Source organism: Tenebrio molitor, chromosome 1, assembly GCF_963966145.1.
Source record: "Tenebrio molitor chromosome 1, icTenMoli1.1, whole genome shotgun sequence".
Taxonomy (NCBI): Eukaryota; Metazoa; Arthropoda; class Insecta; order Coleoptera; family Tenebrionidae; genus Tenebrio; species Tenebrio molitor.
The window spans coordinates 41,194,017-41,219,377 of NC_091046.1; the positions used below are offsets into that span (position 1 = coordinate 41,194,017).

Consider the following 25,361-nt stretch of genomic DNA (forward strand, 5'->3'; position numbering starts at 1 on the left):
TGTGTCAGTGGAAAACTTCCAGAACTTTCTCACTGGATTATGCATCATGAAAGAAATAATCAATAAAATTGTCATCATTCGTGATAGCATTCGACAATATAACCGATCATATATTTTAGTGACAACAAATACCAATCGTACTAAATTTTTATGTTGGCTCTTTGTTGCTCTCGTAATAAACCCCGAAACAAGCTCAACCTTCCGAAATATAATCCAATAATTCCTTTTACTGTAACTGGGTTAATACATTACAATCTTCATTTTTTCAGTGGGATGGCAATTTGTAAGGTTTTATCGCAACGACACCGAATCAATAGAGGGACGAAGGCCATTTAAAGGTATTTATTATTTTGTACGCAGTACTGTTTCCCGACACGACCACAATCACAGTATAATACAGAGCGTTCCCGTTTAATTGATCTCCCAAGTACAAATGTTCCATTCATGCAAAAACGTTCATTCAATTCTTCAATAGCTGATTAAATGTACACGATAATAAAACATAAAACTAAAATACCTGTGACGGTCTGAATAATAATGAAATTATCGCTCATTGTGTCAAATGACATATCGTATACACACCGCAACCGGACATTTTTATACTTTACGTTCTATCATGTTTTAGATATGTCACGCTATAGTGCAGCGTTTACGTTGTGTGACCTTAATGGATTATTAATCCATCCGTATTTATAGATAAACGATTTTTACTCCTCTCGTTGCGTTTGTCTTCAGCATTTCTAGCAGAAAATTTATGCCTTTACATTTGTTTTACGTCGAGTCATCTATTGAAAATTTGAGCTTCAGTGTGATTAAAAAAGCTTTTAAGCGTGTAACAAAAGGTGACACGATTGTAATGACCTACGCACAGAGAGACTGTCACTATTGTTTCAGACGCAGAAATTACCCCATAATTACGTAAAATGCATTCACGTTATTTTGCCATGGAAATTTTACAAATTTTGGTAGTAAAGCTGTCTGTTGAATTAGGTTATGTTTTTCTAAGTTTGAGGTTATAAATAGCGTCAAGTGTCTAGTGCATTGCTATCAGTTTTACGAGTTTGCAATAGAAGACATGTTATGTTCATTTTGAAAGGTCCGCATGTCAGACACTTTAGTGACGGAAATAAAACAGTATGTCCAACGACAAAAAATAAATCATGGCCTCCCATTCAAACTTCAAAAATAAAATTGAAGAAATAAATAGGTTAATAAAACAGGTATAAGAATACAAAATAATAAAAATATTACAAAATTTCTGAAAAAATATAATCTTATTTTGTAGAAATTAGAGTTTAAACAGTGACAGCAAACCTTTCTTCCATTCTGTTATACTCCAACGAGCGTTCAAATAAATTTGTGGTCAAGCAGGCCGCGGTTTTATTTTTCCAAAAGTAGGTCATCGTTTTAGTTGACAAATCATTCAGACACATAACCTCATTTTAATCACACTTTCATTTATTGTAATAAATGACAAATTAAAGTTTTCGGTTCATTTCATATTATTCCCCTAACTCTTCCATCAATTTCTGAAATAGATATTGATGCTTTTTCACTTCCTCTTCTTCGTCCTACATTTTCTGTTTCACAAAAGCTGATGAAGCTACGCCATACGAAAACAATGACAGTAGCAGACCACTTGAGCACAAGTTTCTTTGAACGCACGTTACTTATCAAACAATGTTGCCGTGAATGCAGGAAAACCGAAAGTGTTTAAAATGTATACATATTATCCGTTCACGATTATTTCAAAAACGAAACGTCATATGACAGGACCTGACGCCAATCTAACAAAAAAATATCGTGACAACGTCGCCAACTTTTGTTTTTAGTGTGTTTGCAAGTGTCGGAAAAAGTGGGGTTATGAAAGAAAACTGTTGACAGTCGTTTTGGTCGTAGTTCATCGTGTTTTATTTATTCTCATTTTATTTTTCACTCGAAACGTGTGATATGGTAGCTACCACCTTTTTGTACATAATAATTATTTTGTGTTACGTAAATAAACTCAACAGTTCGATGTCAAATTTTGGCGGAACGTTGGGCCAACCCAAAAAAATGAAACTTATTCTAGGGATTCCTTTGTTTCTCGCCAACATGATTCAACAGGTGGTGGATTTTTGACTGTGAAACAGGTTATAGTTTATTTTGAGTTTAGTTGATTTAAAAATCGTAAATCTTCCCGATCAAATTCAACAGAAAAATGTTTATTTTCTTCAGTAATAACAGCTCCGAACAAGGGAAGTATTATTAGTCCGATAATCTGATAAAGACCGATGTAATTACAGGAGAATGGAGGATTAAACAGGATTACTTTCCTACCTTTTTTCATTTCCCCTTACTTATTTATGTTTACAAATGAAGACCCCAGAAGACAAGAGTTACAAATGCAGAAAATTTTATTTTAGGATAATTAAATTTAAAGTTGGTTATCCATGGTAATTAAATGAATTAAAACTACAGTGTGGAATAAAATGATTTACATCTAGTTACCTTTGGAATTTTTGCACATGTAAATTTTCCTGTACCGCTCTACTTTTTTTTTTGAAGTGCCGAACTATTAGTTCTGTCAATAAATGTCATCAATCGAAATGGTAATTGTTACAATTTACTAAATTGAATTAATAAACGTTGGTGGCCACTTTCAACACTAGCTGTGACTTGCTTTTGTTAGCTCCTTTTTAATTTCAATCTCTACTTTGCATTCATATCATCCTTTCGCAATAAATCACATTTGGAATTTTGGAATATTTTGAGGTTAGGCTTTCTTTTTTTGTAGAGCGGCATTTCGTATTTTTACAAGGGTAATGCAAAGGTAACTAGATGTAAATCATTTTATTCCACACTGTACATCCTTTAGTGATCTTATTTGTGATTGATTTTATTGATTTCAGAATCATTTAACGGTTCTTCCACCAGCGAGGATGCGATTTTATCGGTTTTAATTTATTAAAATTACTCTTAGAAATCACAGTTAAATATATACAGATATTATTGTAAAATAGGTGTTAAAGGTTGTTATAAATAATCTGTATGTATCTGGAACTATTTCTTTCAATTTATTTTTCATAATTTGTGCTGTTTAAATCTAACCTCACTTTTGCGTTGTTTGTATCTTTATTCTCCAGACTGATGGGTGGTCCGTTCACAATCGACTCTTCAACGCCAACTTTGAGGAGAAATTTAAATGAACACCCGATAATAACACTCAATCTCAATGTAAATAGAAAAAGGACAAATGTTTAAGATTCATTTAAAAAACTGCCCATGTTTATAAATAAATTGATTTATGAAAATAAAAAATAAATAAAATTGTAAAAATACAATTATTATCGATTTCATTAATGTCATCGGAAACCGACTTATCGCGGAATCAGGCGATTCAAAATCAAAGAAATTAAATTAAAAAGTTAGGAAACAAAAGTTAATGATTTAATTAAAGAAAAAAGTCAATATAGCCATACCTGTTTTTTTTTTAATACCTACACATAAGAATATGTAGGTATATAATTTTTCTTTTTAAGATTTTTAAATTTATTTTTGTGTCACACGAAGACTCTTCTGAAACAAGGTTGTCTTCAACCTAGTAGTTGTAGTTTATTAAAATTTCTCTTGGATTATTGTATCCCCTTATATTCAAAAAAGGACTACAGATTTTCTCTCAGCTATCCAAATCTTGATGTAGGTATATTTTCATTTGGTAGTTATAAATAATATATCAAAAGTACGGTACGTGGTATGTACCTTGGATTTAAATTTTTAATGGTTTAGTTCATATAAAAGAACACACATCCGAATTTAACACTTTGGATCATGAATAATAACTTGTACAATCCCGAATTTCAAAGCTCTTCCAGGTCATTTAAGGGACCTAACATACACGAATTTTAGGACGAAAATAAAACTCTAGGTATTAATTATTCACTGGATGAGTACAAGAAATTTACATTTTTCTATTCACTTTTGACGATTGTAAAATTGTATTTGTAATTTTTAGAATGCACAAATTTTTGCTATTATTTTTACTTCCCACTTGTAGTGTTTTTTTATGCACATGTTGCATAAATAACAATTGTTTTATTGATGTTATGTACGATCTTTGTGATAACTCCTTTTCCTTGACCTTGGAGAGTGTACACCAAGAACAAACCTCAGAAGGAAAAGTGTCCTTAATGAAAGGCTTCACTGTACTTATTTTTCAACATTTTTAGTATTTAAAGACTTACTGGCACAGTGAAAATTTTTAGAGCTTAACTAGAGCTTTTACAATTAAAAAAAAAGATTTTGTTATCATTAATTATTTTACAAATCGTACACAGGAACTGAAATTGATTCTTTATCTTCTTACAATTGGTACCAATGCGATACTCCACACGTAGTGGAACGCATGGATGACCTGTGCGTGTAAATAATTCCATCCAGCACCATTTATTGATCCAAGGGTTTCGCATTGAACGCATGATGGGTTAAGTTGGCAAGGTCGCTATCTGATCGAAAATAACAAGTATTTGTATCCAATTATGGCGCTGTTTAGGTCTGCTTCGCTTCTGGACGTTATCGGTGCGTTCCACACAATCGGTGCACTGCTGAGAGGGTACTTTGAAAGGGGAGTGGCCCACAGGGACGGACTAATGCACTTCATCAATTTCTCAAACCTATTAGTAAACCTTAATCCCACAGGGGATAGTTGAGTTTTTGCATTGACACGAGGGCAGACTCGCTTCCACCCTCTCGATCCGAGGAGCGCACCACACCGGAGGATTTTTGGCGGCGGAGGTCGGCACGAGAACGTGCGATTATCGGAACCAGTTTGTGGAAAAAATAAAAGATGCGATTTACGACGAGTCCGGTCCTGAAGAACAAACACACTTCGCTCACGCTGCGTTGTTTATCTACTCTTCGATCGAATAACAAACGTGAATACGCGTCTGACGACACTCCTCGGTTTCATATTCAGGTTCAGGTTCCATGAATACTCATTTCATTCTTCTTGTAGATGCTTCTTCTTGTGTGACTTCGAGAAGCTGCGTTGCGTTATCATAGGAATTATTCTTGTAGCTAATACCTCAGGACGTTCCAACAAAGGTGCTAACAGTTTAAGTTCGTTTGAGGAACAAATAGAGAGAATAGTAACAGAATGTGCCAGGAAAATCCTTTTAAATCGTCAAGAAACTCTCAATGAAGCATCGAGAATATTTTTAAATAAATTCTCAAAACGAAAGCAATTGATGTGGAATATTGAATCTTTCCTTTAGCGAACTTTGTTTGATTGAGTTCTTTTCTAATTACAAGATAACTTCTCTCCGTTTTACATATTTCTTTCAGACAGCCATCCAATTTTTCGCGATGGCGCAGGATATTGATCTAAAGTGTATTCATCATACCTCCATTCGCAAATTTTTGTGCCTGTGAACTCTTCAAACAGAGAGACTTTACAACCAATCAGTGTTGGTATAACATCGTCAAAAAAGAACATTTACTCATTTAGCTTAAAAAATATTTAAATAGGTATATGTGTCGGTCGTAAAGTTTTATGAAAATACATAACATTCATTCCGAAATAAAAAATAATTCTTTGAAGCATTTTTTTAAAATTCTAAATTCGCTGAGACAGAAAAGAAATGTAACTTTAGGTATCTATAGCGGAGCATTATAATAGTAAATTATTATACTAGTTTAATAAGACGCTTTATAATCACAGGAATCACAAATGTGATTCCTGATTGAATGTGCACGACGAGCGTAGCGAAGAGTGCTTTAATGGAATGAGTGTGATAATACCTACTATATTAGGTATATGATTATATATTATATGATAATATTACAAGTCACAGATCTTAAAAATTTTGTAAACTAAGTCGTAGGTCATAGATAAAACTCGCGAATAATGCCTATAATCCACTCTGGTGATTAAAAAACTCGCCTGCGGCTCGTTTTTTAACTTTCACCCTCGTGGATTATGATTTATTAGCATTATTAGCTCGTCAAATGATAGACTATTATCTACTTTGCTTAACTAATTCTTGAAATTTCGGCTGCTCCACTTTTCATATTAGACTAGGGACTTTTGCGTGGGTTGATAACAGACATTGACGATTTGTATTTAAATTTGAAAATAATCAAGTAGGCGTGAAACAAAGTCAATAATAACTGTCGTATGCTAAATGTTTAAAATGTCACACTTTACATTGACGCCTAATGTGAAACGGCTGATGTTGCCAATATGTATTACAAATTGAAGGTTACCAAAAACAGTTTAAAAATACGATCCATTATTAAACTGTTTTCAAAGCTGTTGGACTTTTTTGGTGCAGAAGTTGTAATCAGTCCAAAGTGGATTGTGTCAGAAATGAACAAATAAGAACTAAGGCGAAAGACAAAATGACTTGTAAAGTGTCAGTGGAGAAGGAAAATGAGAAAAATGTAAATGGAGATTGTAAAATGTAGAAGAGGCGACGAATATCTACCAAATGATGGACGCAAGGTTTGGTTCATAATTTACGAAACTAGTAGTTTCCTCGTTAAAAATATAATAAAACAGGATGTAATTTAGCTTAGACAAGGCTGATAAGATCGCAACATAAAATGAAACAAAATATTTTTTTATCTTTTAATTGTAGGTGGTACTGTCATTACTCTTAAACAATTAAACATTAAAATAATTTAAGACATTTGACATGATACAAAATACTTGGTCATTACTCATTACAAAAATGTTTTCATTAAAATTTTTCTTTGTATGCATTTATTCGTAAAATGTAGTCTTTTATTACATCAGTACTGTCAAGATGTACTGGCACAAAATGGTATTTATCCAATCTGCTTTTGGTTCTCTGTCTTCTAGTTTTTCAATTGGAGGCTTTAGAAAAATCTGCATGAAATTAGTACGAATGAGACATTCTAAATAAAAAGAAAATTTTATTCTACATATCTGTCTAATTAAAGACATTATGAAACCAAAAATGTATCTGAAAATAACCGTGAAGGTTGAGTAAGTTCATTGAAAGCGAGAAGGTTCTAGAAAGACGGAGATACGATTTACAGTGAAGTCAAGCAGAATTAACACCATGTGACATGTTCTTTATGTTTTCAGTGTAATCTACAACTCCACTAGGTGTAATGTGACTAATGTGTAATGCTTTTACACTACAGCTGTCCCTAAAATGTGTCGAACACGAAGTGAAACAAGAAAATGATATATCGACTCAGTTTACATTAAAAAGAAATAACAATAAATTATTATAAATTCTACCGATCTTGAATACATTTACTGGTCATTTAAAATTTAATTAAAAAATAGTTCCGCGACTATTGAAAAAAATGTACCATATTTTACTATTCTTAGTGCGTAACACACCTGTTGATGGTAATATGTATTATAGACAGCCGGATTTTTTTTTGTATGGAACCAATGCACAAAGTGTTTTTTTTCACTCGTGCGATTACAGCACTCGCCTGCAGCTCGTACTACACAAGTAGAAAAAAGTACTACTTTATGCACTCGTTGCATAAATTACAATTATAAGTTATAACAAAGTAATGAAAGCAATGAAAGCAATTCTCAATACAACAATAAAACAAATCCATTTGCAACTGATTACATTTAGTAAAATTATTACGAGATATTAATAACAATATCTTCCAAAAGTTTATTACTGAATCGACGAGTTATAAAAGTCTCTGCACAACATTACATGATGCTAGTGATAAAATTCCATTAATATTTAAAAATGACCATTTCTGTTCTGGTCCATAGACTGTCCAAAGTTCGATTAAATGTGATTAATCTCTACGCTCACTGTTATTTATGGCACAAAGGACAGTTAAAAGATTGCCAGGACTAGTGCTTCAAGCTATACTTTTCCCAATACGAGCAATACATTTTTGCCACTTGAAACCCATTACACTCAATTCAATCCCAGAAGTGAAGGTAAATAACTTGCAACTGAAATTTTTATTTGCTTGGCTGATAAAGCAAACACCCTTTGAGCTAGAAAAATAGGAAACATTTGGAAGTCTCCATTAGATAAGTTAAAAAAAATCTATTATCAGCCGACTTTGTAACAGAACCAGACAAAAGAGACGAAAGCTCTTCTAATAATTCCTTATAGCAAAGAGTGTGGGCAGCTTTCAACAAGACAGCTCCCTGATAAATTGCAATTTATTGAATTATTCTTGTTTGCATAAATTCGTTCATGATTCATATGCACATTCACAGCACACTGGATTGTTGGAAAAGAAAAGGGGTTAAAAGAAATGTGTCTTTACATTTTGATGATACAAAATGATTTTTTTGGCCTCCTCAAGTCTAAATGACATGTTTCCACATTTTGAACAGCTAGAGTATCTTGATTTTTACGCACTAATCAAACTATCTGTCATTTTACCGCACGGAGTGTGTAAAATAATAAGACAATTTTAAGCTTTCTGGAACCTCCAAAAAAAAGTTTAATGTATCACAAGTAAAGTCCATTTATACTAAGACAAGATACCGCTACCATTAATCCGCTCAGTTTTCAAAAACGAACAGAAATTAATTGTTTTCTTCTAAGGTCTGATGGCGCTATCTTGTGATGTAAATCGTAAGCGTGTCAGTTATCGGTATAATAGATAACTTTCTGCCATTTCATTAATTAAATGTCAGTCTTTGACAGGTTTTGCAAAATTATTGGTTACAACAAATTTCAAATTTGAGAAAACAAGTACTTAATGAGTCGTCGGCCAAAAAGATTAATACATTGCTAATGCGGTACGCATTTTACATCGCTCGGTTTTTGTTAAAACACTCCCGCTGCGCGGTAGCGTTTCAATCTAAAAACCTCGCGCTGTAAAATGTAGCCTACCGCATATGTAATGTAAATAACTATTAAATAATTGTACAGTTTCACAGGAATGTGCAAATCACTCTAAGGATAATGTAGACGTTGTGGAAAATAGTAGATATAGCCTTAATTAGCAACAACTTTTGTCTCCGTCTCTTTTCGATTTCATTTTTAATTACACTTTTTCATCGTTCTTGAACACAATCCAATCTGCCGCAGATAATTTTATGTAAGAATGCGGGAATTCGTTTCCTTGCATTTTTCCGCATTACCTTGAATGCATAACAACACAATTAGCGAAACAAATTATGTCCCGCACTAGCTCATTTCATTAGTTGCTAGTCTCGCTAATGGCCACCATAAACAATTTATAAAGCCGTCATTTTTCCCGTTTTTTCCGACAATCTCGTTCCAGCGAGCCGGCAGGCACGGACAAAGCTACAAATTAGATGAAACTTCTGCCGGGAACATATGGGATGTGACAGAATTAGCTTGAGAGCATTACACAGTTAGGTCACGTAAAAAGTCGTCCTTTTGCCGGACACTAATACAAGAATGTAAACTATCCCCAGTGTAAATAATTGCACGTTCCACTCTGCTACTTAGCGACGATAAACTGGTTGATTATTGATGCAGAAATGATCCTGTGAACGCGATCGCTTTATAATTGGACAGCCAGCAACGATGCATTCGACTCGGTACATCACCCGTTCAGAACATCCCTCGGGTTTTAACGCTTAGCCCTAATTATCCGGACCCCATTCGAGCGGGGATGCATTCGATTCGAGCGGGCTTTGGGTACGCGCCAGTGCCTCGAATTCCACAAAGAACGACAGGTTTTAACATTTCAGTCTTTGACAAAGACTCAGGCGCGTCAAAAATCTGGCGTGGAAGCGTTTGTGGAAAAATGGAGGTCCTTAACCCCACTAGCGGCACCTCCATTGATGATGACTAGGGCCCGGATTTTAGGCAATTAAAAAGTCGGAAATAGGTGCCTAAAATAGTCCCTTAAACTACTGCAAATAGTCCCTTAAAAACTGAAAATAAGCCATACTAGGTCCTTAAAGTTGTGGTTAATTAAATTAAAAAATGTGTTTTTAAAGTTTTAAGTAGGTACACACAACAAGATATTTACTAATTATTTTTTATTAATTAATATACAATACTACAAGTTTGTTAGTTATTTACATTGTTACGTATTTACATTGCATACAAGATATTGCTCTAAATTTTCTACTTTAAAACATTGTCGGTTATCCACCAAAATGGACTTATATTTTGAAAAACTTCTTTCTACCTCGCAAGAGGTAATGGGCGCAAATTTGTAATAAATTTCTTCCATTTTGGTGTCATGTTCCGGCACATCTTCACCTCTAAAAATTCTTGCCAATTCTAGAAGAAATTTGTATCCAGGATTTTTTTCAGTAACATCTTCAAGTTTTTTTAATGCTACTGCTGCTACAGGGCCTGGAGATTTTTTTAGGGAGGTAAATACGTTTTCAACAATTTTGATTGAATCGGTTAAAGGTAACCCATTTTTTTCCAATTGAGTAATACTTTCGCAGATTATTTTAAAATTACTGCGAACATAAATTAATTGGTTTTTTATTCCGGGTTTCTTCATTATAGACTGTGCTTTTTGAATAGCAACAGCAGAACTTCCATCAAAGGACATGACAACCTGTGAGTAGTTAAAAACAGTTTAACAATCAATTAATTTGCTTATCTTTTATATACTTACTTCTTTAATGGAATCAAAGTGTTCGCTGTAAAACATAGCAGCCTGAAGCCATGTTCCCCATCGTGTTAAAATTGGCTGTGGAGGCAGTGGCATTTCTTTTAGTTTTTCTTTGTACATTTCAACTCTCAAAGGTGCCTTAACGAAAATTTTTTTCACGTTCGAAATTAAATTATCCACATCTTCATATTGATAGCGAATTTTTTCAGCCACTAGATTTAAAGCATGCGCTAAGCATGTGACATGCACAATTTTTGGATAAAACACCTTAAGGTGTCTACCAGATTTTATCATATATGGTGCTCCATCCGTTACAAACAAAAGAAACTTTTCAGCAACAACTCTGGTACTCCACAAGATTTCTACGCATAGAAATTTTAAATCAAAATAAATTTAAAAAAGTGAAAAACCCTTACCTAAAGATTGATTTACGAATCTAGCTATTGTCTCATGATTTGTTCTTTCTAATTGTTTAGACGCCAAAAGATAAGATTTTCCAGGTTCATCTTCTGAAAGTTTCCCAACCAGACAATTCGCCACATATCGCCCAAGTGCATCTGTTGTTTCGTCAACTGAAACCCATATGTTAAAAGGATCCAGCTCATTCCGAATGCGGTCAATAGTCTAAAAGTGAAAATAATTTTAAATTAAATATTAAAAGATAGTATGTTCATACATCTTTGTAGCATTTTGGTAAATAATTTTTCCGTAAAGTAGACTCATCCGGAATTTTTCTACCACAATATTTTGTCAGAAAATTCTGAAACGCAGGATTTTGTAGTTTGTGCCATGGTATATTGGCAGCTAAAAAGACGTTACAAAGTTCCATATTGAATGTACTATTTGCCGATTCCTCCAAGTTCTGTGTCAGCAACGTTTGCCGAAGCGGTGTCATAATGTTCTCTTTATGGATGGCCGTTTGCTCATGCTGTTGCAAGTGACATTTTTTTTCGCATATAAACTACAAAAAATAAAATTTTCAAATAAGTAAAAAATATAAAATGACATATTTTTAATTATGCTTAACTTACCAGTTTACCACAAGCTTTACAAAACATTTCTCGGGTTGATTTTATTTCATATAAATCTTTCTTGCTTGTCCACTGTAATATTTTTTCGCGTAAACTAATTTTTTGTTTCGGCATTATGTTCACTTTAAACAGGTTCACAAGAAACACGACCACTGCACGGAGATAAAGTAAACGAGAAATGACAAATTTGTAATGCTTATATTTACGTCTCCCACCAAATTTCAGAGGAGATGGTTAATTTTATATTTCTTAAATTTTTAGAAAATGACACCCTTAAGGTTTCTCTTATTGTTTCACTTCGGGATTTTAATTTTCGTTTTTATGGCAAGGACCATTTTATAAACGTTAAAGCTTCTAACAATACCTAAGTATCAGAAAACATTAGACCGCGTATACCTGCACCCCTTCGAACAGAGGCAAACAGATAAACTCTGTAATTTATGCCAGTCCAGTCTAATGGTTTGTGGTACTTAGGTATTGTCGGAGTATTTACCGCTGACATCATGGTCCCAACCGTAAAAGCGAAAAAGTAATTCCTGTATTGTACTGCACTTTGTACATTTCAGTAATTACATCTCCTTAAATTTTAAAATCATAAAGCATTGTAAATTTTATTGAGGTACCACTTTTACATTTTCAATACCGTAAACTTCCCAGAATTCGAAAATTGGGAAAAAACCGCAAAAATGAAATTGATTTTTGGTCATTTTAGGCATGTTCAGGCAGTTAAAAGGTAAAATAGGTATTTAAAGGGCATTTTAGGCCGAATAGGCAGAATCAAATATGGCTCTAATTACTCTAATTAAGCCAGAAATCATTTATAGACAAGTTTCATACATGTGCCTTAAAAAATAAAAATAGTCCATTTTGCCTAAAATCCGGGCCCTAATGATGACGATGGTGAAAAGCCATTTTGGCGCCGGAGCCACATACGCACGTTCAAAAGAGGTGATTAATGATTGTGTTGTTTTGTAAACATGCACTGTGAAATTGTAATTTATATTTGATGGCATGGAAATTTTCCAATTTGAATTTTTATTGACCATTCGAATATTTTACGTAAAAATCTATTTGCTCCGATTATTCCGCCCGTGTGGGCAACTCAATTAGCACGAAAATTTCCAGATAACACACAGAAGAGATCAAAACAAAAATTAATTTTTTCCTTGTATTAATTGTGCGCCTAGATATAGGCAACACAATATACACACAACAATTTAAAATGAAACTCGGTCTAATGAGATTGGTTTTCTTATTTTGTCTTTCTGTAGACGGTGTCAAACATTTAAATAAATATGAAAGTAAATTGGATCTCGGAGCACAATACAGAGTCGAACAATGAGAAGGAAAAACGAGACAATGTGAATTCATGGACTTAAAAAATGTTAAATTATACGCCAGGAGCGGATATTCAACACATAAAGTAGAGGCCACTTCCGACGAAAGTCGAAATAATTTGAAAGGGCACACCTTCCTTGCATTCATTTTGGACACTAATGCCGGCTGTAATCTCTCAAATTGTCGCATATTTTACCGGAATCGTTGTCATTTTTGCAGTGTTGTAATGCAGAACATCTGCGCATACATTGTACGTTTAAGTGTTAATAAATTCGAAACACGTTTCATTTTTAATAAAGGAAGTTATGAACAACTACGAAACCGCACACATTATACCTACAACTCTGTTACGAGTTGGAACGGCTTGGACTTGCACCATAGAAGTTGGGGTTAGTAACTTGCAGGTATTTTATCCGTGTTATGGAAGTTTGCAAAAACGAGGTTCGACTTGAGTTAAGACCTTTTAGGGGGCTTCTCATCCTTATAAATCAAATTAATTGTACACCGAGAACATCTTGTATAGATGGTTTTCTTATGTCTCACTTTGTTACTGGCACATAAATAAAAACTCTGCCGCGGGCGCTAATAAAATTAAAATGATACCTCTTTAGTTAATAATGAGAAATATCAAAATTATTTATGTGTATTTTCTGTTGTAAGAGCGAGAGGGTAGGGTGGAATCATCGATTAATAAAGGTGCGCTAGAAATTTTTTTAAACGATTCTATGTTTGAAAATAATTTGTAAAGAATGTCTGGTCTGCACTTTTATGATGTTTCGCTGTTGTTAATCTATGTTTAAGTCTTATGTTTTTTTTTTACATTGCAGTTCCAAACGTAAGAAGTTACTTTTAAATGTATTTAATAACTAGCTTTTACCCGCGGCTTTGCCCGCAAATTTCGGAATGTTTTAAAATTATGTTTCTACTTTCATGTATTACTATAAACGCAGTAATTTCAATATGAAGTTTGTCTTTTTACGAAGAATAATTAAAACTTTACTGTAGACTACTTTTTCTTCGACTATATAAACAAAAAGATCAATACGATAAGAAACTAACACTATGATCACTTACACATAAAAATACGCCAACATAACACTTTTATTTTCAGTTGTAACCTTATTTAAATCCTCCTATTGTTTGATTGTCTCGTTTGATTTCAGATATCTGCCTTATGATTTTTTCGGTATTAAGCTACATATTTGAAGCTTGTTCTGCTTTATTTAAGACATTTTCCGGTAAAACACAATCATTCAAACACATTTTGCGAAATTGCTACTTTTATAAACAACCAACTGTAACTATGATACCTGAACATATCATGCAAACGCGATTTCCAACTCGAAAAAACTTTTTTTGTGCTTAACAGGCTTAAAAATGATAATAGGGGTTGCTTTTTGTGGGTATCAAGCGGCGAAGGTGACGATATACACAGAGGATGAAATAGGGGTGAAGCGGCGAAGGTGAGGGTATTTCCAACTCGAAAAAACTGTCTTTTTTTCTTAACAGGGTTGAAAATGATAGTAGGGGTTGGTTTTTGTAAAATTAAAGTAGACAGTAATTTTCTTCTTGTTTTGAAGATCAAGTGTACAAAATTTCATCAAGATCGGAGTAAAACTGTAGATTTGCATACAAAATATACAAACAGACATTCAGTTTTATATATATAGATTTTAATTTGTAACCTTTGAGAAATTTTGAATTAAACATTCAGTAAGATATCGACGTTGCCAGATTTCTTAATATATGGAAGTAAAATTGCTGGCAAAGCTATAAAGCTATTTAATGTGTAAAATTTCAGTTGTAAAAATCAAGCTTGTAATCGATGAGTATTTATGAGAGACATGAAAAAATATCAAAACGTTGCCGTTCATTCCAGAAACTTGTTTTTAATATTTATATAGATTTTATTGGCGAGATATCAGTCGGATTTAGAATCTGTATCCGAGCGAAACACCAAATTTTACGACATACTTATCGACGAATGGTGCCATAAATTATTATCAAAGCTTGTCAATTTATAACTTTTACAACAGCGGTGTACAACGGAGAGAAAGATTAAAAATGAAGCAAGGTATGAACAGAATGTTTTATTGCCTATTTGCTTGATTTTTTGTGACGTTATAATAAATTACAATATAATATTACGCTGTAGTATTAAAAATCAGTCTCTCAAAAGATTGCATAAATATATAGCTATATTTTTTTTGAGCTACAGTGTTAATAATTTGTCGTGTTTATGTCAACGTGAAAGCATCTGGCATGGAATTGTGGGCATCGAATATCACATTTAGACTGTAAATTAATCTGGCCTGAATGCTGTAACATAAGTGTGTGACGGGTGAGACGTAATAATTAATAACAGGGAGGAGTCAGATGAAACAATACAATCATGCCGCTAATAAGCGCTGTTCAGAATGTGTCAGATTTCACGATTAAAATTAAGATTAGAACATTATTTCCGTTAGTAGAAGTGGATGACCGAAAATACAGCAATAAAGATGCTCCATTAAAGGTACTAGTAGGAGTTTTGTAAATAAAAAAGACGACAGTAAACTATTCTTTAATATACAGAGGGATCAAAAGAAATGTGGGTCTGCTTGCTTGGTTTTGTTTCTGTATGGCGTATATACAGGGTATTTCACGAGTGATAATGACCCCGGCCGAATTGAAAATGCAACCCACAATACGTTTCCAAATTAAAATGTGAAAAAACAGACATGATCCTGATTTATGACGAATGTAATTAAAATGCTTCTGCTGTTGCGCGTTTATGCAGACAATAAACATTTTCCCAAAAACGTTTTTTCACAATTTCAATTAACCAAGCGAATGACGTTTATGTCAAAATTTACGAAACTGCAAAGCCAACTATGTTTTATACTTTTTAAATCAAAAAACAAATATCCACGTTAATTTCGCAAATGTTTGTGGGTTGCATTTTCAATTCCGCCGGGCTCATTATTACTCGTGAAATATCCTCACCCTGTATACCAAAAAATAATTCTTATCAAAATCGAACAATCGAGAAAATTATTGTGTAGGAACATACAGAGTGATCAACAAGAAACCAAATCAAGAGTGCTACCTCATCTTTTGTTTTATCGAAACGTATTTCTATCATGGATCAGCCGCTTTTATTTACTTGCTGTGGACACTCGTTTTGTTGGTTGTCTACCTCTCAAAAATCTATCATTAATTCTGTGGCGGTCGTGAAAAAGTAGGTAAGTCGAAAATGTTAATTTTTCAGGGCAACGATTCAAAATTCCATATCATTCCTAAAATCCTGTAATTAAATAGAAACTTCTTTCTACCTGTACTTGCTTTCAATATAAGTCAATTTTAAACTGTGAAAATCTGAATTATTTAATTCCATGATTTATTATTAAGGTGTAAACATCGTTAACTCATTTTTGAAATTATTTGACTTACCTACTTTTTCACGACCGCCACAGAATTGTCTTTATAAATTTTTTGTAATTCATGAATAATAGATTTAAAAGCAAGTTATAATTAATTATTATTTATTATTGATTAAGGAAAAAACACACAGTTACACAAAATTCCTTCATAAGGCACAATCTTGAGTTACAAAATTTTAAAAATACATAATTATTTTTCACAATTCTTTGTTTTGTTGTTTTCTGTAAGAAAAGTGTAAAAGTTATTATTCTCTAATTTTTGGGTAATTGAGAACTTACTCGTATCTTTTCTAGCAGTGTTTAAAACATTTAAATTACTCCAAGGTCAAAAAATAAGTTTTCACAAAAACTGCTCAAAATGTTCTCCATTGTGGTCCAGACAGAATCAAACTCGCCTCTCATAATTTCAAAAACCCTTATGAAGCTGTCAATTTGTTTAGGGTAATGTGTGGGTTTTATTTCTTGCAACACACAAAGGGAAACAAATTAATATCCTTCTTAAAAAATTTCTGATAAGTGCCATAACACAATTTAACTTGTTGTCTTAAACGCCTTATGGAAGTTGAGGGATGTTCCTTGATAATTTGTTGAACATTTTGCACCATTTCTAAAATTTGAACTAAGGACTGACCTGACTTCTTCTTAATGATGGGTTATGATTTGCTAAAATTAGGCACTATAATTTTAAGACATTGATAAACTTGTTGATAACCAATACCATCAGGTTCGGACATCTGGCTTAAAATTCTTCGGTGTAAGGGGGTACAAAGTAAGGCCAGTCTTCATTTTCTTGTTTCACCCTCTTTCGAAAATAATCTAATAAAAATGCCTTCTCTTTAATGATAAAACCCATTTTACAACTTATTCTGGGATAATTATTGCTTACAACTTCAATAAACGTCTGTAAACTTTGCCGAAATCGAAGATTTGTTTTCTAGGTTAAATCACTTAAATTGTCAACAACAACAACCTTGAATTTTGAAATGTGACATTTCAACGAAGCATCTCCGTACCAGTAGCGTCGCGTTTGGTAATAAAGATGATAATTTACTTACTCTTACAAATGTAAAATGTTGCTCTTGTTAATCTTATAAATTGTTTCCCTTATCTTATAAGAATAATAAAATGCACAATTATAATTCCAACGTCTAAAATTCATAAAGTATCATTTTTATTAAGTAGCGTTTGAGACCATAAATTGTCTACGCCCATGTTTTGACCGCTTATGTGCATATGATTTTGCTACGACGTGACCGATAATTTGCAACGCTTGCTCTGATTTGGATTCTTGTTGATCACTCTGTACCTACTTAATGATAGTTATTGAAGGCAGGCCGGAATGTAAAGAAATATGAAGATTTTGTTATCTACTTAATTGAAGCGGTGTGTAAAAATAAATTTCAATTTTAAGAATTTGTTGTTACCTGTTCTCTTTTAAATTTAATTAACAATACACAGTTGTTCTGTTTCTTTATTTTCATCACGTTTAAGAAGCAATTCCTTTTGACAAAAATCCCCCATATGCAGTTCTTTTGGAAACAACTCCAGTAAAAAGAACAGTACATTTCATAACAGAGTCCGTAACATTGAACCTTTTTCACGGCTCCCTTTTATTCGTTTCTTTTCCTTCACATCTTGCACGTTGTTTCTCGTCTAGACATCTTCGATGATGGCCTCGCATTATGATTTCTGTACACGGCTATAATTCGTTTTTATGATTGCGGTCAATCATTTGAATATTATTGTTAACATTTGCACGGCAAATGCTAGACCTCAGACGTCACTTCTCGATTGATGCCGCATCTTCCTTCATTTATTCCTTTGTCACTTTGCCAGTCACGCTTTAACCGCCATTTCAGCCTCTTAGAGAAGAAAATTACAATGTAGTGAGATTTGTGGTCGCTTAGCTTTCTTATTTGCGATAATAACACGACCGGAGCCCCTCGAGGTTGCTCTTGGAGTTGCGTCAATTGCAGGTTTTGTCGTGTTATGGATACGTCAATTACACCCCTGGGGCACACACAATGTAATGCTTCGTACCTAATAAAAACGCCAAATGATGCCGTTTAATTAGCAAAAATATTCCATACTTGTATTTATTGCTCTTATGATCTTATAATAAGACATTTTATGTACGAGTTCATTTTCTAATATGTACCCTCATTGTGATGCAGCCACACTGCAACAAATTACAAGGCGACTTTGTATAATACGAGTAGGTATTTTTCAGAATATTATCCCATTCTTGAAACTAATTCCAGATTCATTTCTAAGAGAAGTTGTTGGCTTCGAGAATACGTACACAGTGTTTAAAAAATATATTTAAATTAGTTATGAACATGTAGATATTAGATGTTGGATATGGATGGATATCTTAGAGTTGTGGCACAAGAAAATATTGATTTGGTCCACGAGTCACCCCAGCAAAATTTATAGCCGAGTTGTGATTCCTATAGAGATAGATAACGGAGAAAAAAAATGCAGATTTGCACATTTACGCCCAATTCTACAAACGCTTAAAAAGATTCGACCCATAGATCAAAAATTTAGTTGTAAAAGTTCGTTCGTCAAAAAAAATCGAGTAAGCCATGACTAGCACGGTTCAGTTGACAGCACTAGTATAGCTGTATTTGACAACTGTCATGTTTCTCTATAGGAGGTTAGAGAGAGCTGAAATATGATTCTTTGACAACAGCAATACCAAGGTTACCAACCGAACCGTGATAGTCGTGGCTTACTCGATTTATTTATTTCTCGATTGCACGGTATTTAAGATCTACCATCTGTTGACTTATGTTGGTTCAACAATAAATATCCCTATTATCTTGTACAGACAGCAACTGTAGACTTTATCAGTTGGCACAACTGGAAAGAAGAATTTAATTTTGCCAAACTAAAGCACCTCCTTTTGAGAAATTTAAATTTAATAAAAAAATAAAAATTGTCTTAAAATTAAAAGGTATTCAGAAGTTAACCTATCTTTTCATTTTCACCTAAAATGCTTCACGTTGTTTCGGCATAATGGAGGCCATGGAAATAATGGAGGTTATAACTTATAAATAGCGTCAATGGCTAATCCATTGTTGTCAGTTTTACCAGTTTGCAATAGAAGAATACTCAGACATCGCGGGCAATTCAGCAATAGGTTATGTTCATTTTGACAGTTCCGCATGTCAGACACTTTAGTGACGGAAATCAAACAGTGTGTCCAACGTTAAAAAAATTAAACATGGCCTCCCATATGCCAAAACAACGTGAAAGGTGCTTAGACCACATGTCTATCGTGGTTCAGTTGGTAGCCGTGGTTTAAATATTGCTGTTGTCAAAATAACATTCTCTAAAAGAGAAAATTGAAGTTTGGCAAATACAGTAATATTTAAACTAGTGCTGCCAACTGAATTATGATAGTCATGGCTTACTGGATACATTTTTTGGGTCAGGTCAGGTCAGGTACCGTATTTTCTTCAGTAATAACGGAAATTGGTCTTCATTTGCGCAAATGGATCTCAAATGAAACTTTCTCGATCTTAAATTCATTGTACGATTTCAAAATATTCTTTCAGAAAGTGGTTCATTGCCAAAAGTAGAACCAACCTTTTCGGTTTTATACTTGATTGTTTTTGAAACGAAAAGATTTTACAATCAAGTGTTAATGAAATCGTAAGTGATAAATAATAAATTATAAATTAAATCGATAAAAGAAAAACACTGAGTTAAGTGGAAAGAATTATTAATTGCTTATTTTAGTCATTAACTCATTACTTCCGCAACATATATGGATATACACATACAAGAACCCGTAATGAGAGTCATAAATTAAAGTGTTGTAAAGTTTTGCCGATGTAGTTTCGTTAATTTCATCGTTGATTTTGATCGAGATTTATAAGTACATATATTAATAACATTAATAATGTAATGATGTTTTTTTGACACTCTAATTCAACACGTGGTGTCTTTATTTAAAATTTGGCACTAACTATAATTTATGACATGATAACGGGTGTTCAGAAAAGTTTGAAATCGTTCTTTTAAATATGTATGTATTCCATAAACACCCCAATTTACACACGAACGGGTTGTATACAACATTTTTTTGTTAGAAGATCCCCTTAAAGGCTCCACATTTATCAAAATCCGTTCACACAGGAGAAAATTCTCAAATTCTGACAGTGTCGAACAAAAAGGATAATTTTTGATATTTTTATTTGGCTGGGCTGGGTGACCAAATATGTATAATTACAATAAAAGAATAGAAGAACGTCTTCACTTACGTGAACTTAGAAATTCTGATTCTGCCTCTCTAAAATTACTGCAATAATGATAGCAAATTATTATTTATTTTATAGAGTGAAGAGAAACTAAAATTATGAGAAATGTGTTATATAACAAAAATTAGAAAACAATAACACACATAACTAAACGATGTGCAATTTTTAGCTGTTGTCAAAGTAAAGTGTTATAACAAAGAAACAACCAAGAACATTTTGAAAGAAAAGAAAGCAGTTATACCAAACACTAAACAACATTGGGAGGAATAAAAAGATAAAGAAAAATTACAAATTCCAACGAGCAAAATTAACATCAAAATCTTGACATCTTCCAATCCAATTTACTAAATTACTTGAAAAAATGAATAAAGGGGAGGCAGAAAAATGATGGAAAAATGTAGACGTAGCATCGAAGAAAGAGTCAATAAATTGTAGACAGAAACAGCTGAGTCTTCCTGCAAGGGGAGCAGGTTGCAGCAGTAGACATTGGCAGCGAAACCACACTCACCCCTTCTTAAGGAAAGACAAAGGCCGAATAGAAATAGTGAGTGAACATCTGAGTGGGGGAACGATTTCGGTGAGAAATGTGACAGAGAAGGTTTTGAAAGGGAAATCTTATTTGATTTTTGATGACTTTCTCAACATCTTGTTCTGACACCTTTTCCAATCAACCAAAATCAATTCGGTCCCATTCTAGTAATTCTTTTTTGAATTTTCAAAAAACAATGTCTACTCTTTTAAAAAAATATAGAATACCTTTAACCTATTCTCTATAAGTTGTTCATAGAAATAAATGAAAAAATATTCAAGGAAGACGTATTATTATTATTGTTAATTGTTTATAGCCAAGCGTTTTAATTGGAAACTTTCTTTAAAACAATTTATATTCGAATACCTATCTAAACTTTCGTTTGCAAATCTACTGTTTAATTTAATACGAATCACTCTGTATATCTGTTGAGAAAATCTATATTTTCGTAATAACTGGCGTAAAAACTGTGTTGACTTTCGTACAGACATCCCAAAACAGTTATCCCGACCAAGAATTCGCTATAACCCGCCGCCGTCCAAACACTTCGCCGCCGCCGCCGCCCCCACCCCGTCTACTTTACGAGCTCTGTTATTAATGAAACCCTTAGTTTAATCGTCGATGGAATACGAGAGACGATAATCGTCGCAATAAACGAGCCAATAACCGATGGCGTAGTTATTTTTCTTCCTGTTCCTAGTCCCGATTACAGAATAATTGAATAGCGTATCTCGGCAACAAGCCCAGAGGGCTTCGTCACCCCTAAATATGCAGTGGCGCTACAGACGTACACACGTATGTGTAGGGCTAAGTGCGTTCATTAAATGCCGTTGGTGTATTTGCTTATTAAAGTAGGCACCCCAGTTTTAGGGGGAGCTACTATTCATCATGAGAATGTAGCGTATGTGAGCGTCGCGATGCCCGCAATGCACTTGCGATAGCCACCCCAACCTGGTGCGGCCTTGATGGGGCGTCCTGCATTCCCATGCTGCGCTCCATCCCCATGGATTTTTTTCATATTAGGGAACATGCGGAGAAATACGCATGATTAAGCCCTTTCTCTTTTATCTTATTGCATTGCTGTTTTTCCGAGGGTGTTACGCACGACGAAAGCAATTGCGTTTTCAGATTTATGGAAGCGCTGCGAGTGCTGCAAATGCAATTTCGAAATTGTCATCTATAACCGGACCTAGCTTACCTAGTTCTATTATTAGAAGTCATCAATTACATTGATCGATGGATTCGTTAATGTTTCATGCCTCGAAGGAAATTTCTGATTCAATAATGATTGAGGTTATAACCGAGAATGATCATGTTTTCATTGTTTTCACGTGCAGAGTAGGCATTGCATTTGACACAAGCCATCCAAATTAAACGTCAACTTACGCTACTTTTACAAAAGCATAAACTAAATTGCTCTAAATTCGCTGGTTTTCAGAAATTAACGCTTCAGGTACTTACCTGTTCCGTTTCACACGTAAATTAATCGAAACAATGTGTTTGAACAATTTGTAAACGTAAGTTGTGACATTTGTAATTACAGTTACGTCAGCGTGACGTTTAATAAATGTAACGCCTACTTGTTTTCTTGTTGGAGCGCGTTGTATTCATCCAGTGAACCTTTATTGTAAAAAATAACAAGTAGGCGGTGCAGTTACGTTTGTACCGTTTCTTAAATGTCATTTAAACGTCTTATAACTGTTTAGTTAAATTAAAAGACATCTTAGCTGATTTCTTGTTATTTTATAATATGTAGTCATAAATCTTATATTGTACATAATTGTTAAAGTATGTGACTGAAGCACTAAAGAGTATTTCAATAGCTTACGTATAAAATATAAAAAAAAAATTAAAATTATTTTATTGACAAGTATTTAGCTGTGTTGTTTAATTGTTTAAACAAAATAATACTTTGCAGAAAAAAAAGTGTTAACCTGAGGCCCCGGAGGGATTCGAACCCTCGATCTCCTGTTTACTAGACAGGCGCTTTAACCAACTAAGCCACGGCGCCGGTGCCGTATAGATTTCATTAGAATTTGTTACGCAACAGTTTGTAATATTAAATATTAACATATTTTTTTAAACAATTTTTAGAAAAATAAATTTAATACCAACTATATATTTATTTTAAACGAATTAGAATATATTTAGATACATTTCTTTCTTTTCCGGAAAAAGCAGAGGAAAAGCGATGTATTGTTGGTTGCCTATAATAGACTCTAGCTTTGAATTTAACCTTCAGTATAGAATAATTGTGACTTTTGTAAAAGTTTTCTTAGAAACAACTAGAGAGTTTGACTGATAAGCGTAATCTTCGGTCAAAACATGCACCCGATATTAAAACTTATATACTGGATGACTCAGAAACGTGCCGCAGCTCATCGTTTTTGCGAAAAAATATAACTACTTGAGTATCATAGACATATAGAATGACTAGACAGATCGATTGTGGAGTCCCTTTATTTGAACGGAAATGACTCGATTTGAACTGATACCACGTTCAGAATTTACTAAACTTTGGTTTTTCTTTTTACATTTCTTCTTTCTTCTGCTTTTTATATTTTCAATAATTTACATTCAAGAATGACACATTTAAAAGTGTAAATTAATGTCAACAAGAAATTACTCCCTAGGATTTCGAACGTTTAGGGAAATGTTGTATGTAAGCAGAATTTTCAAAAGTAGTTTTGAATGCCTAAGGTTGGTTACTCATTGATGTTGACGGTTAACTATTCTGTCAACTGTCAGTTGAGAGATTCTTTGCGAAAATCCACATAATATGCTGCCAGAAACCAAAACTGATTGTGAAACGAAAAAACAGCAGTTAGCGAGAAATTAACCATTTGCAACTGTTACAAGAAATTTGCTGCCATTTTTAATATACCTATCCTATCTTTTGTTTGTCACGAGAAACCACATAGCCTCCAACCTAACCAAATTTATAGCAACCTAGTAACGGATATCCCTAAATCCTAGGGGCTAAAGAGTGACTCGTTGAAAACTGAAGGCAAGACAAAAATTTCACAATCACGGGTAAATTTGAAGGTGAATTATTATCAATTGCAGCATTGTTTTCAGTTAACTTCAAAAGTATTTAAAGAATTTGATTTGATTGTTGTGTTGCAACGATGGGATTAATGGACGTATGTAATTGTTTATTTCCGACGGAAACCCGATAGATAAACTCAAATTTTTCAAGTACAAATCTTAGTTTCAGTATGAAAAAAGGAACAACAGAACACTTCTTCTTCTTCTTGTTCTTCTACAAGTCTAGAACTAAAATTGTGTATAATTCAAACTTTTTATATAATTTCACATAGCTTGCATTTTGTCTGTTTCCCAAGCTATCTATTTGTTTATCTATTACACTTTTATAAACAATAAAATGTGATAATATAATACCAAAAAAGGAGTGATTCCCCACTTTGAACCTATATCGCTGAACATCAAATCGCGTCATGAATGGAATTCAAATTGAATGATTCACTGGTGTCACGGGATATTTTTGTACGAGTAATAGATGAAGTTTTTACAACTTTTCAAAAATGCTAAATAAATCACCCTTACTGTATACATATTTGAATATTTGGTGTTATATAGGGTGTTTCAAAATTGTCGCCAAAACTTGACATAACACGATAAAATATGCTACACCTAGTGAATAATAAATCATTCCTAAAAAAAATAGTTTTTATATGTCTTTATGTTATTTTAAGATAGGCACATGGCCATAACTGACATGTTCCTTTGAAAAAAAAATGTTTTCCTTCTTTTATCAGGCTTTCTAAACGCTCGTTTTATTTTTTTTTTTTTAATTCACATCTGGCAACATCTATTTACCTTACAATTTGCAATGTACTGTCGCGAGCAACAAAAAACTGGTCGTCAAAATCATGTTTTGACGCAATGGAAAATGCTCCATTGTAAAACGACCGTAAAATCATAACCTAACATCATGTTGTATGACATTAATTGTCATTTTGTTCTCATTTTTTGACAGATTGTTGATATGGGCATAATCAGGCAGAGAAAAATGTTTAATTTGTGACAATCTAACCAAATTTTGAAATGACATTGACGACCAGAATTTTTTGCTCGCGACAGCATATCACTGTACAGTATAATAAAATGGTTGCTGTGATTACTGCTGCTTATTATTATCAAATTCAGAACATCTTCTGTACAATGTTGCCACTTTGATAGTAATTTAAACCTC

At 33.4% G+C, this 25,361-nt stretch overlaps 1 protein-coding gene, 1 long non-coding RNA gene and 1 other non-coding gene across 4 annotated transcripts; all 3 read right to left on the minus strand.

Annotated features, from left to right (window-relative positions):
• Window positions 1-9,947: 9,947 nt before the first annotated feature.
• Window positions 9,948-12,479, minus strand: LOC138141407 (uncharacterized). Its single transcript, XM_069062116.1, has 5 exons — window positions 11,589-12,479; window positions 11,234-11,518; window positions 10,974-11,181; window positions 10,561-10,919; window positions 9,948-10,500 (listed from the first exon to the last, which is right to left on the minus strand). Exons 1-5 carry the CDS (start codon window positions 11,700-11,702, stop codon window positions 10,012-10,014), a joined length of 1,455 nt encoding a protein of 484 aa, XP_068918217.1. The 5' UTR covers window positions 11,703-12,479; the 3' UTR covers window positions 9,948-10,011.
• Window positions 12,480-16,433: 3,954 nt separating this feature from the next.
• On the minus strand, window positions 16,434-17,456 carry LOC138131190 (uncharacterized). Of its 2 annotated transcripts, XR_011159730.1 has the most exons (3): window positions 17,235-17,382; window positions 16,628-17,164; window positions 16,434-16,570 (listed from the first exon to the last, which is right to left on the minus strand). It is a non-coding gene; the product is annotated as an uncharacterized lncRNA (long non-coding RNA). The 2 variants fall into 2 exon arrangements; XR_011159726.1 differs by having other exon boundaries at window positions 16,628-17,456.
• A 5,626-nt stretch (window positions 17,457-23,082) lies between these two features.
• On the minus strand, window positions 23,083-23,156 carry TRNAT-AGU (transfer RNA threonine (anticodon AGU)). The gene has a single exon. It is a non-coding gene; the product is annotated as a tRNA-Thr (tRNA).
• Window positions 23,157-25,361: the final 2,205 nt, after the last annotated feature.

Excerpts from the sequence above, each read along its gene's own strand:
- LOC138141407 (XM_069062116.1), bottom strand. The coding sequence starts at position 11,702 with ATGCCGAAACAAAAAATTAGTTTACGCGAAAAAATATTACAGTGGACA. Across the intron at positions 11,182-11,233 it reads TACCAAAATGCTACAAAGAT|ACTATTGACCGCATTCGGAA; the intron begins GTATGAACATAC and ends TTTCACTTTTAG. Across the intron at positions 10,920-10,973 it reads ATTCGTAAATCAATCTTTAG|AAATCTTGTGGAGTACCAGA; the intron begins GTAAGGGTTTTT and ends TTCTATGCGTAG.